The sequence below is a fragment of the Schistosoma mansoni genome, chromosome 6, assembly GCF_000237925.1.
Source record: "Schistosoma mansoni strain Puerto Rico chromosome 6, complete genome".
NCBI lineage: Eukaryota > Metazoa > Platyhelminthes > Trematoda > Strigeidida > Schistosomatidae > Schistosoma > Schistosoma mansoni.
In genome coordinates, this window is record NC_031500.1 from 8,587,999 (window position 1) to 8,602,707 (window position 14,709).

Here is a 14,709-nt window from a genome sequence, read left to right on the forward strand (position 1 = left end):
ATTAATAATCCATATAAAATTGGCCAAGTTTAAGGCAGAGTACATCAATTTTATATGGATTATTAATTTATAATTGTAGAACCTGATGAGAAATTATTGAAAAGAATATTCTTCGTTCATATAATTGTGTTTTAATATGATGGGAATTTTTCAGCGATTAAAAATTAAGTGCTAGCCACGAGATACGATGTCCTGAGTCCTACTACAGTTCAATGCTACCTCAATTTCATTGGTTTTCTAAACCAGATATGATAGTGATATGTTAATATCTTACATTTTTTCTAAACAGATTGCTTGCAAAATACTAACAGAATCAATATCATGTTTACTATTGATTACCAAATACTCGCCGATGATGATGATGATGATGATGATGATGATTAAATTCATACATTATAATATTAACTCATTCATTTAGATACTAATTGTACTACACATAGACATAATTACAAAGAATGTCACTTACTTTTAAAACATCATATACAGCTACTATACCTTCATTATCTTTTGTTAATATAAAACGTTTTTCAGGGCATATGTGAAACTGTACAATTGGTGATCCACCTGTGAATAAATTATACATATATATTAAAAAAATAAATAAATCTTGCACAGAACTATCAGAAAAACACATATTGAACAAGTTTTAATAAGTAAAATATCATTATTAAGTTGTAATGGGAGATTGTACATTTTGTTGTAAAATCAGGTGATAAACTGAATTTAATAACATGAATTTCAGCGAAGAGATTTCTTTTCGATGAATTTATTATCAAGCTGTACAATCGTATATATGAGCATTTTTATTGAAGTACCAGATTTGTGAGAAGATACAAACAAGAAATAAACATGATGTTAAAGAAGAAAGATTATAATACTACCTTATGTAATAAGAATAATAACAATAAAAAGATTGTGTGTGCTCGCATATGCTGGGATCATCGGGTAGGTAAATAGTGAAGTAAGACACAGAGCATTAGGGAATGATAGTAAATCAGTTGATGAGGTTGTAAATCTTCATCGAATGAGATGGTTGAGCCACGTATTACGCATGCCCAACCACCAATTACCACGGCGTGTGATGCTAACTAGGGTTGGAAACGAATCGAAGAAAGTTAGCAGTGGACAAACCAAAATGCTGCACCAATCCATAAAGTCTCTAAATTCTGGTTTGAGCCATGTTGGTAGATGCAGACGACTTGGTTGGGGTCCGTACGACTATTCTAACCAGTGGTTGGAGACTCTGTGTGACATGGCTCAAAATCGATCACAATGACATAGGAGTATGCACTCTTTATCTTCCCTTAAACCTTGAGATTAAAATTGCTTCATATCTGTCTTCCTTCTTATACTATATCCTTATATGCAACCTTTCTTTTATATATTACCACCACTAAATTAACTACTTCTATGAATCCGGTGTTCATATTGTTGTGTTAATGAGGTATGGCAACTTGGACTGATGCATAAGTGTGCCTGGTCCTACGTTGTAGCTGACTGACTGACTGAAGTTAGCAACGGATTATAATGTGAGTGAAGTAAAATTGTTAAAATGTTTTTGTTACAGTAATTAAAGGTAATAGAGATGTGAAAAATGAAATGAAGTGATATCAGAAACAATTACGAATAAAATCATGAGAATATGAGACATAAGAAAAGGGAGAAGGGGATATTTTGAAATACGAAATGGAATAATAATAATAACAATAACGATAATAATAGATTAGGGCAAGGTAACAATAACGATAAGATGTACTTCTTTTGTAAGTACAGTTCTGCCTTGAGCTCATGCATGACAAGAGTTTCTGTTGTATTAAAAGGTTGTATACGTAGAAATCTGGATATTAATCTTGATAATAAATTCCCTGAAAAGAGATCCCTTCTCTGAACTTCGTGTATTTAATATTCATAACGGAATCATATATCAATAAATTGAACTGTTTTCTTTTTTACGGTTAAATAGTTATCATTTACGAAATTGCAGTGACGAGCTTAAACCAGATTTAGCTACACTTGTAAAAAGAAACAAACTTGCAACAACCTAAATTTATTAACATAATAAACATGACTGATGAGTTAATGCTGTGATGTAAATGCAGTTAATAAACCTTGATGTCTTCAATACACTAGCTCTTTCTGACATCATCGCTATGCAATGAACAACATAAATGAGCCATACATTCGAAAAGCCAACTGAACGTCAATTTAAATGGTGAAGAGAACACTCATAAATTACACGAGTTCAGTCGACCTCCAATCAATAAATTGACAGTGTTTAATGAAGCTTAGAAAAATACTCACGGACTACATGTATTGACATCATTTAATTACGGTTAGTAATTTTATTTATTTATTTAAACACATAAATATTGGTACAAGGAAGCACCAGATACATAAGCGTCATACGAATCTCATTCGATTTGCTTGAGGGCTGTGATACTGCCCAGGTACCCGAACTGAAGCAGGTGGTTTTCTTAGGGGCCCACACCTGGAGCCTTTGACCGAAAGATCTGATCCACAAGGCAGTGGAGCATCGTAAGGAGATGCAGTCCCATGGTAGTCGGTGATCAACGATTGATTCGTACGCCATTTGTTCCCTCACGATACTGGAGCCCATGTGCACCATTGGTTTGGAATCAGGGTTTTCCAACTCACCTAGGTGGACACTCCACATCCACCAACACGGTTAAAGCGCCGGACATTCGCTTTTCGTCCTCTCGATTTCGTAAACAACACCCCCGCCACGAGAAGGCAGTGAGTAGGACTTCCATGGCAGAGGCTATATTCGCTGGCCATGTGAGAGCATTTGGAGAGGGAGAGCGGACTCTCCCCACTCTCGGCCGTACCAGGGCATTTGGGGGCAAATAGGAACAATAACGGGGCGGACTTGCATGCATATAGCAAACAATTCTCTTTGAACCTAGCACACAACAATACTGTCATGCACTGTCCCATCGCCCTTGGCAGATCAGGCAACCCGAAAGTCACGAGAACACCATCAGGGCATACGACAGGCTAGGTACCCCTAGTAATACTGAAGTTGGACATAATCAGTGTGCTTGACTGCTTCATGACCTAATATCCTACTATATAGCGACGAAGAACAGTTATAAGGCGATAATTGTGAATTTGAAAGACACAAAAATCTATCCCCATTATTCTCATATAGTCACTTGGAGTATTTAAAAGACTGCGCGCTCGGTTATTGCTTTTACATGACAGGACCACATCGTTTGAATATTATAAGTCAAGTACAGATAAGTTTTTTTTCTAAAAACACAAGTAACGAATCTGTTAATTTAAAAAAACAGAGGACAACAAGCGATCAGAATGAAGATATCGGTGATAGCTCCACATTAACTACTTCTCAGATTACTAGACGTTCAGATGATGAATTATTAGTAGTATAGCCTACTTCTGAGAACTTACGGGGATGCCTGAAATAATTGAAATGCAGACAGGGCTTGTTTATGGCCGGGAAACAAAGAATAATTGGATAACGATAAGACTGACATACCTCAAAACCTTACGACGTGTTTATGACTTTAGTTTGTATATATTAGTCAAGCTGATTCCGATATAGTTTGTCCGTCGACCATCGTTTTTTTTCAAAAATCAGCCAATCACTTATACTATGCTTAACAGGAGTGCTGAATTTCATTAGAATCAAGATAAAAAGATCCTACCTTTTATAACAAAATCAGGTTTCGAAGATAATGAAGAATTGTGTCGTTCATTATTATTATTATTATTATTATTATTATTATTATTATTATTATTATTATTATTATTATTATTATCCATAGATAAGGGACTGTGATCAGGATCATGACTAAAAACATCTGAAAGAGCATCACTGCTATTATTATCATTATTATGAGCATTGGATGGTAATGAAACGGGGATAGAATTTGATACAAATTCAGAGCATTTAGACATTGGTATAAACTTATCTATACTGGTATGATCCATATCAGTATTATTCTCAGAATGATATGAATATTGTTCGTCATCTACAATTGATCGAGAACACATTCCAGTAGGATTATGTTTAATAAGCTAAATAAAATGACAGAAAAAAGTATGCATTATTAATGGCGGAAAATTACGTAATGTAACGATTGTGTTTTGAGATAATGCCACTTAATTTCTAAATAGATATTAAGTTGAATCCATCAATCCCTTTAGAATGTTTACTACATTTAGACAGTTCTACGCATGACATTAATATGATATGAGTATTTCTCATAAAAGTCCAACAAGTAAATGTAGGAATGAGATTCAGAATCCGAAAGGAACAAACGGATTGCGAATCCATCTTGAGAGTACAACTCCTTAAGTTATTTTTCTATTTTCCAAATTAAACATCTTAGTCAAAGACTTAATTATGACTCCTTAAAATCATTAACTGATTCAATCTTGGTCGTTGATAATATCACAGCGCTTGAAGTTGTACAGAAATAAGAATAATTTAAAATTTATATTCTACTGAGTTTATGTGTAAATCAAGAAATAAATAAACTATAAATGAAATGGATATCAGTTAGTTAGTAATAAGTAACTGAGATAAATGTTAATCTGTTCAAGTTGCTACATCATATCAGCAAAATGAGATGAGAGTGTAACCAAAATGCAAATCTAGGGTAATAGAAGTGATAAAAAAAGTGAAAAAATTTATTAGAAATAAAGAATATAATCTGAAGAATAAAAGTTACGGAAAAATGTTTTAAATTAAAATCTCATAATATGCTAAAGATGGATGAATCTACCTTAGTGTAACTAATTTTCAGCCATGATATATAACGTTTACAACAGCCTCACAGCTAAACAATTAATGAATATCTATCTATCCTGATTTTTACAGGTCTAAATACACTGAATAACCATTAATTATGATTTTACAAATTAGTTAGTCATAGCTTTGTTCTAACAGACTGTTAGATTGCCAAACATTGAGTGTCTAGGAACGAGGTAGTTGGCCACACAATATATATTTTGAAAATTCTAGTTGATAAAGATTCACTAACTGATTGATGAATGTTCCATCTTCATCTAGTGTGGTGTATGCTACCGATGTCGATAGATATAAGTAGTATATAACGTCAATCGGAAAGAGAATGCCTGGCAGCAAAAGGTTGAAAAGATTTAATAGAAGAGAACGGGAACATAGAGTGATTGGTATGGAAAGGAACGAACAATAAAGTCCAAGACGATTGATGGGCATTTTGCAAATGAATTATTTACTGTATAGTTTTCAGATTTTACCAAGATTCTGTAATTTGGTATTCAAATATATTGATTGTTCCCCATTTACGTTCCCGTTCATAATACTAGTACCCTGAATCTAACCTTAAGATTACTCATTCAATGGTCCTGAAATACACTGTGTACAGTGTTTAGAATACATCAGTGATCAAATACTAATAGCTCACAAATATCCTCTATTTTATAATGAACGAACTACTGTACAGTATACTTGTCCCATAGTTGGCAGAGAGATATCTCGCCTACGCCAAAAGTTAGCGAAACCTAACTATCTCACTATTAGGATTAGACAAACTATTTATATGAATAAATAAATCACTTAATGTATAAATAATATCAGTCAATATGACCAATTCAAATACAATAAAACTATTATTATTATTATGGACTTACCCAACGTGACACATTTGTATTACATGTTGCAGACCATAAAAATGACTGACTTCGACCTTCATGTAATAGGAGCTAAAAAATGTTTTCAGAAACATAGAAGCATGTAAAATATATTTAAATATCAAAACATTTACATGAGCAAAAATGTGTACGAATTTAGGTGGGGTTTTACAAGTCAAGAATAAACAATTAATGTATATATAATGGGGATGTGATATAAACCATAAAGAAATCTCTAGTTACAAGGCAATATATAGAAATGTACGATAAAATATGAACTGTTTTCGGAAGCACTGATGGATGGTGGCTCACAGTGGACTCCAGGATGCTCATTCTGTCCTATTTGGAACTTGTCAGTCGGATGTACTTGCACCTCAGAGTTGTACCTGCGGGTAAATCCAGCCGACAAGCCCTGGATCCCACTGCTGACCACTATCCATCTCTGATTTAAATGCTTGTGATTCAAACCAAGATTGAGACAGCCCTCACAGGATGCACATATGTCAAAAGAGACTAACTAATTACAGTCCTAAAATGTCAATGAGAAGATCAAAAAACTAAAATTATGAACTGTTTTCCTTTTTATTATTAAAAACACAGCTAATTAATATAAATTAATTTGTCAATTTCTATGAAACTTTTTTAAAAAAATTAGTGAAAAATATGTACATACACATATGTACATACACAATTCGGTTAAAAACGACGTGAGGCTTCTCTTTATAATGTAATTAGAACAAATTGACTAATTACAAGAAATGGAGGAGTAAGAAATAAAGAAAGAGATCGAATTTAATACTCGTCAAAAATTGTACTAAGAAAACTTAAACTTATGAACAGTTGAGTGTAAATTAGTTTATGTCATTTGCAACAAATTGTGATAGGTGTGATATGCTAAACTAGAAAAAAAGGTCTATATCTCACTAGACAATAGCAAAACATCATTAGTCGAAATATACATACGAAGTGAAAGTTTCAAATTTGTATGAATAAATTTAGCTATGATAAAGTTGGTCATAATAAAGTGAGTTTTTTTCTATGATTAGCATATTTTGATCCTGTAACAAAATCTTCGATACATTTGAATTCACTTAGTATTGTTTGTTTGAATCTTCTTATTAATGCTCAGGACTGCGATTGATCAGTCTCTTATTGGCACATGTGTATACTGTGCGTATTGCCTCGATATTGCCTTAATTCACAAGCATTATAAGCAAAGATGGATAGTGGCTAGCAGTGGAATCGAGGACGCGCGTTTCGTCCTATTTGGGTACTGGGTTCGAGTCCCAGATAGGGCGAAACGCGCGTCCTGGATTCCACTGCTAGCCACCATCCATCTTCGCGTCGATACATTCGCTTGAAATTATTGATGTCCCTGTGTTACAATGTGGTATATTTAATAAACCTATTTGAAAAATGAAATTCTAACTTTCTGATAAAACAAATTAGCTCGTTCTACTCTATAAACGCTATCTGGTTCGTTAAAATAATAGATTTGCCTATCTTATTTGCAATTTAGAATGTTACCACTAGAATCCGTAATTAAACTACAAAGTCTTAACCACTAGAACTATTTCGTACAAACGATTAAAACTGAAGCTATCGTCAGATGTGCAACTACAAAAATTACTACGCACCACAGAGTATAACACCATTGAGAATTACAAGAGCTTAATTGCTAAACAGAACCGCAGATATTTTAAACCATCGACAAATAAGTTGTACACTACTAGTTAAAGAATATCTTAAAATTATAAACAGCATATATAAATAAATACCAATTGCAATCAATGATGTAACAGACATTATAAAGTTAGGTCATTTACTTTGTCGCGTTTTTTCTCCCTAACTAATCGATAGTATGGTGATCAGTTGAGTTATGGATTTTCTTAAAACCGTATACTTGGATGAATTCGTCATGAAGTTCACTTTATACTTAAGCTCCATAAATATATGATTGCAAACAGTCACATTTCTTCCTCAGAAATTTTGTTTACTTCCGATGTTAACATAATTTCATCAAGTGGAGAGATATAACTTGAACGGACGGTTAAGGCTTTGAATGATATGGCACAAAATCGCCAGCAATAGCGTAGGTGAATCCATTCTTTGTTATTTTTACAGCTTATAAGCTTCTGAATTCCTCATAATTTCTTGAATCGTGTCTTCGATGTATAATATTTTCTGTTACCACTGATACCGTTACTAACTCTAATATTCTGGGATTGGGCCTGACAATTTCATCTCTCTATGTTAATGGAATTTGGGAACTTGAACCAATGTACATACGTATCAGGTTCTACATTAAGACCGACTGTCATTCGAACAATTAGTGAAAACCAAGAACTATTGATTATCATATAATTTTAAAAACTTTAAACACCTTAAAAGGCATTAGTTTAAACAAACTTAAAAGTAACATCTCTAATTTCCCATATAATTATAAATTACACACTGCATAGTATTTTCATGAAATATGGAACAATTCCTGATCATAACCTAATTTGCCACATATTCGGAGAAGATATACAAATGGTAGGAATCCCATCGAATATTCCAATATACTTCAGTTTTGTTCATAAAAAGTAATCAAACGTTTACATTTGTGTTGTTAGTCATAACATCATAACCGGCATACTGCATCAAGAATCTTATGATAATGAAGCTATATTAAATAACAATATTATTTTCATGAGTAGTAGAATAAAACTTACACTAATCAGTAACACATGTTGGTAGTTAGATTAGAAACTAAATACCATACGATGGCTACATTAGTGGGATCAATACTTTCGACAGACTGATGGTGTTTGCTATAGGAAGTTCTCTTTACAGTAATTACTAGCTACCAGGTTTATATCGTAGGATGGATTATTTAGCTTGGTCAAAAATGTGCTTTTATAAGCGATGGTGGTGTATGAGTGACATCATAATGATATATGACAAAACCATATTGGTCTTTCATGTGAAGAGGTGAATATCAACATACTTAAATATACGTCATAAATTGAAGGGAATACGTTTGATTTAATATTTGCATTGTTCTTTTTCATGAAATGGATTAACTACATTAAAAATGAGCAGTTTCAAACCAATAAGTAATGGCAAGCTACCATGAACAACAGTTGTAATTCCTCTTATTATGACAACCAGTCCTATTGCCTAGTATTCTTGGACACCGATTCATTCGACAACTCACCAAATCAGAACACAGTTGAACAGGAACGAAATAATATTCTAAATAACAAGGGTAGATGGAAGTAAGAAGCACAATAACAAAAACGTTAGTATATTTATGGTTTTTACATAAGAAGATTCTAGAGTATTCTCCGGGTATCCGCTAACGTTGATTGCTTAGGAAATAGTCAATCAGCGCGCCCCGACATAATCCTGTACGGAACGTGCTTTAATCAAATCTACAGTCCGCTAACAACAAGTTGAACACAATTGATATATTTGGATTCGTCATGATTATGCAGTCTGAATACTTTAGTTTTTTTCGTCTTAAACACAAATTATGCAAGGAATTTACAGCCACGAAAGTGATGAGCTATTATAAACTGTTATTCTATTTAGATATGTTTAAATCTAATTACTATTGAGAAGCCTAGAAAATCCAGTTTTATGCCGAGAGCCAAAAATCAATCCGTATGTAAAAATCATAGGTGAATAATATTCCATAATAACCAAAAGCATATGTCCTATTCCATTTAGATCATTTTTACCAGATTTGTTTTCCCAGCATTAAGCATTATTGGTTAACTTAATTATAGAAGTTCAGGGGACTTTGATGTTCTTGCTTTGGAAAAACACGCTAAATTTGGTAGTGATGTTGACAGTTCTCCAGTTAGAAAAGCATAAACACCTGTTCTCAAGGTTTTTCATTCAACTTTCTAGAGAATACTGACGAGTCAAAATATTTTCGGCATGTCTCCTGACTACTGGATAATTTTTCAGCAACCCGACAATAATCACGTCAATTTCGATTTATACATGACAAATGTTGAAGTTAATGAGTTGTATAAACATTCGAAACCCAAAACATTTATATCCAGTAACAAAAGGAGTAATAGTGTTTACCACGATACCGATCTACCATAGTTAATATGATGAAAAATATTATGATTTTGTTCACCATACAAAACATCATTTTATTTCCTTTATAATAAACAATGAGCTGATTGAAAAATGAAGCTGTTTAACTGAAATATCGATATTTTACGAAGAAAAAAATATTTCGATGTTTAGAACAAATACCTTTAAGACTGGATCCGTCTCTTCGCCGATTAATGTAGAATGACCGGGGTTATGCAAATCAGTAGCCCAAATCTTACGATCTTTACCAGCGGAATAAACAGTTGACCAATTGTTATTCACCTAGAATCAATAAATTAACGATATCAAATACTTAGAACAGTTTTTTTTAAAAATACAATACACATCGAATGAAATTTCAAGTCATACCGATTTTGCTAGGGAAATATACAGTATGTAGAAGAACCTATCACATCAAATTTCCAAGCAAAAAGTACAATCAATTAACGTTCATAGATTTATTATTTGAAATCAGTGAGGGACCTCATTTGGACAACTACTGACAACCAGGAACCACAGGAAAGCTGTTTCATTTTAGTATGAGACTCATCGATTTTAAAGCCATATGGCAACAAAAATCTAAGGTATTTTTTACCAAGATATTTAACAGACGTGTTATAGAGTTAGAAGACTTTAAAAACATAAACAGGACAAGTCTTTGACATTTTAATACGTATTTGCCTGAAATTTATTAATACATGGGCTTGAGCATCATCGATTAGCGAAATACTGGAGTAACAGAAGTGGTCAAATAAATATGAAGCCACATGCACGACTTTCGTTCAGTTTCAAGTGATGCTAACTATTAGTTCATGGGATTAACTCAGATTTGCTAATTCTCGACCGCAGGTGCTAACTTGACATGGTGGTTGGACATGAATAACTTAATGGCGTAATCGAACTCTGTTTGTCAGAATATTCATTCAGTCAATTTATGCGTTACCATGCAGGGCACAGGAATCTTCGTTGGGGGCGGTAAGACCTTAAAAGTACGGATCTGACAAATTCAAAACTACTGAAAAAACACCTTGCTTGACCGCTATCAACCTGCTGTCCCTTGAACTCTGTAGTCACACTCCCAGGTCATAAGGACAATTCTCAACTCCTTTTTAGTTACCTACCCTGGGGAAAAGTGTCCTTCCACTGTGTAAATAACAGGAAAGTGGTCACTGCCCCCACACCACTAACAGTATTCAAGATCAATTTAAACATAACAATTGAAAGTTATGTATTTTAAACAATAAACTAAACGGCTCGACATAGTGGTGGTGTATATGTAGTTTCAGATAATAAGCATAAGAAAAAATGAGTGTTAAAAGTTTATTGATTTCTTCAGTGGGTTTTACTTGCAACATTTGGGTGAAAGTTAGCTTTCCAATCTCACTGTGACAAATAAAACCATTTATTACTTAAATGTAAACAAAAAGATCCGTATGAGTTCACGACCTTATTGGATAGTATTACTATCCAAAAAACTAAACCACAGCCAGGGACTAAATGGGTTATAAAAAGGAAAAACCGGTCACTCAATTTTCTCCATATATTTTAAACCTCCACGCAATCCAGTAATCTAGAACAAATTCATGCATCCAAACTCTAAAATCAAAAAAACGTGGAGTAGAGTTCAAGATTGATACAGTTTGATGCTTATAAGTACACTACATAGATCATTTAGTTACCGATTATCCGGTATTTGCAATAGCTGTACACATACCTACAATTAATGATATATTTAACAACCGAGTCTATTAGAAAATAGATGACAATGTACAACTATTATGATACAAAATGAAGGTCAATATTGATGTCTACCACTCATGAAGAACTGTAGTAATTGTGTAAAACACACCAATAGACAGGAGCAATATGTATTTGCAAAGTAATTACATACATACATACAAACATCTGTGTAAGTAGTGTCCACTACAATAGTAGTCGTCAATACTCTTAGTGATACAACAAGAAACTCAATATATGGTGTTAGCTGAAACAAATGTAATGACTCAAGCTATTGCATCAATAAACAATATGGAATTTAGGTCGCCGAAGGTAAAACCAATATGATAATTCGACTCTAATTCTTTATAGCACCAAAAACTATTCTATAGTAATATGTCGCCATTTAAGTAGATTTTCTAGTGTGTTACTACGACTGCTAAGAAATCGTAAGAAATAAACCACAATAAGATAATTGAAAAAAAGTCAAGAAACGAGTGTAAATTATCGACAAACTTAGAGAATAGTAACTCAATTACCTACCTGTAATGTAAATACACTTTCACTATGTGTGCGAATGGTATCTGTACATCGCTGCATACCAAGTGACCATATTTTGATTGTCCCATCAGAACTACCACTAATAATCTGAATGAATATAAGAAAGTTTGACGAGAGTGACACCACTCGCAAACAATGATCATGTTATTGTTATTAGAATCATACTTCCTAGGACTAACGTTTAAGGAATAAGGCACATATGATACAGCATTTGTCATTAACTCGTTTTATTTGAGATAAGGAAGTGGTTCGGAAGATCGATAATAATTTATGAAATCACTGAGTAACGATTTTAATGATGGGAAACAAATGTAAGCATTTTTTAAGGTCTAAGAGATATCAGAGTAATCAGTGGTCAAATGCTGTTTTTGAGTCAAGAGAAAGCATCATTGTCAGGTGCCGGTAAGCATGCCTATGTTCTAAAATCTGACGAATGGTGAATGTGCGGTCGATACAGCCATGACCAGGTCTGAAGCCAACTTGATTTTCTCGTGTTTGAAGTTCACGAGTCTTTGTTAGGCGTCTGATAATTATTGAGACCAGTATTTTAGATGCTATATTAGTCAAACTAATCCCTCTATAGTTATCACAGGATGATTTTAATCCTTTCTTATATATTGGGACGATCAGCAATTGCAACCCATCAGATAGGATTACATCCAGTTCTCAGATTGTAGCTAAAATGTTAGCTGACCTAATCGCTAAGACTGGATCACCATACCTAAAGACCTCTGGGGCCAATCCATCTGGACCAGCTTTTCTTCCTCTTTTCAGATTAGCTATGACATTTTGAACTTCAACTAGAGTCGTGGGGCCTACTTCAATATTCCATTCACGCCGTTTTGGAATAGTGAGTAGTTGTAGAGTAGCTGAAGGCCAGCTAAACTGTTCTCAAAAGTGTACCACTCATCGTTCTAAACGTCAGGGCTGAGATCAGATAAGACTGTCGCTTTTTTCCGAAATCGTCTAACTTAAACCTGATTTATTCACTCCAGTTTCTTTTATTAGTCTGAAAAGTTGTCTTGTATTACCTACAGCCGTCGCCTTTCCTATCTCTTTCGTTTTCGTTGCCCACCACTGCTCACAGTCGTTCCTCAGACTTTTGGTTAACCTAGATCTGATTTACTTTCGCTTTTCATCGTCTTCGGAGCCTGATGGAATGAGTTTACGAGAATCCATCAGTGCAATAGACTTAGTAGAAATCCATTGGTTTTTCGTGACCCATTAGTTCAAATCACTAATAGATGTCACTGCTGTTTGTATATCTTTCCAAGCAACATCTGGGTCAGCTTCGCTTTCAGAAATGCCTAGATGTGACCTCAGCTGTTCTAGGAATCTACTTTTGGCCTTCTCGTTACTGAGTTCAACTCTAATGGGTCTTCTTAATGTGGTTTTTTCTGCGTCCTGTGAGGCGCAAGCAAATGTGTTAGTCAGTCAGTTACAACGTAGAACTTCGTACGTACGTACATCAGTTCGAGTTGCCATACAAATGTTGCCATGCAAATGTGTGCTCGTATTAGAGCATGATTAGGGTCTAAACATGTACTCCAAAACGAGCGGCATTCTTTTATAGAGCATCTCCAACGATGACTGATGGTAATATGGTCTATTTGAGTCCATCGTTGGTTTGGTGCAGGGGGTCGCCATGTTAGACGATGTCTCTCCTTATGTTTAAAATTAGTGTTTGCTAAAACTAAATGATTGTGTGAGCACAGTTGCAACAGACGGTCACCATTAGCTGTCCGCTGAGCCGGAATACTGAAATACCCATTTAAATGACTTTCTGTATGGTTTAAGTTACCTACCCGGGCATTCAATTCATGTGCTACGCGTACTATGTCTGGGCGTTAAGCTTTATGAAGAAGTTCAGAAATCTTTCTGCAAAAGTCATCTTTCACTACATTCAGGCTGCAGTCAGTGGGAGACTAGGCAGAAATAACGAAAAGGTAACGAAGCATACCCTTATCCTTCTGATTTCTTACGGAGCCGTTTAGCCGAACAACACATAGGTGACTGTTAATAGGGATCCATTCTAAAAGTGCTTGTTCTGCCCTTATACATAGGATTAGATTTTATCTTCACAGTTAGGATTTTACAAAACGTTGCTGATCACGAATGAATAATTAAATGGTTTTATAAATTAAAATTATTGCAGGCAGTTAGACTATCGAAACATCTCAGTGCCTAGTATACATTAAAATAAACGATCAGTTTTTTAGAGATTTAGTGTGACGAGAAGTTATAACATACCTCTTCACCATTTGGTCGAACAGCAAGTGCACGTATACTATCAGTATGACTTCGTAAGTCGAAAGGTTTACTACGTGATCTAGGATCCCATACCCATATTCTTTTATAAGGACCACCAGCTACAATGACTGTCCCAGATGGATTCATAGCTAAGCTATATGTACTTTCATCATTTGTTGTCAGTGGACGAGCTTAAATTAAACAAATGTGAAAAATACAGGAAGAAAAAACAGCAGTGTGAGAAAATGCACCTTCAAATAGGAAGTAATCTATAAATACTAGTGTATAAGTTGGACTCCAAGCTCAGAAGTTTTGTCAGTTAGACTTAAAACTCAGAAAAAAACCAACTGTTATAATTTTAATAGTTGGAATCATGAGTCAATTGGAGCTAGACCACCATGCAAAACCTCGGAGTACTGGACGGCCGTC

General features: G+C 34.3%; 1 protein-coding gene across 2 annotated transcripts in view; it reads right to left on the reverse strand.

The window, feature by feature from the left end:
- Positions 1-14,709, reverse strand: part of Smp_150390.1 (hypothetical protein) — a gene marked incomplete at both ends in the record, with an annotated part of 25,896 nt that overhangs the window by 4,855 nt on the left and 6,332 nt on the right. The window contains 6 exons of one of the 2 annotated variants that reach the window (XM_018798174.1): positions 467-564; positions 3,687-4,059; positions 5,659-5,730; positions 9,916-10,035; positions 12,013-12,070; positions 14,281-14,329. In XM_018798174.1, coding sequence (XP_018653143.1) covers positions 467-564; positions 3,687-4,059; positions 5,659-5,730; positions 9,916-10,035; positions 12,013-12,070; positions 14,281-14,329 — 770 coding nt within the window. Of the gene's footprint in view, positions 1-466; positions 565-3,686; positions 4,060-5,658; positions 5,731-9,915; positions 10,036-12,012; positions 12,071-14,280; positions 14,330-14,709 lie in introns of those variants that run through there. The other variant, XM_018798175.1, reaches the window with a different exon arrangement.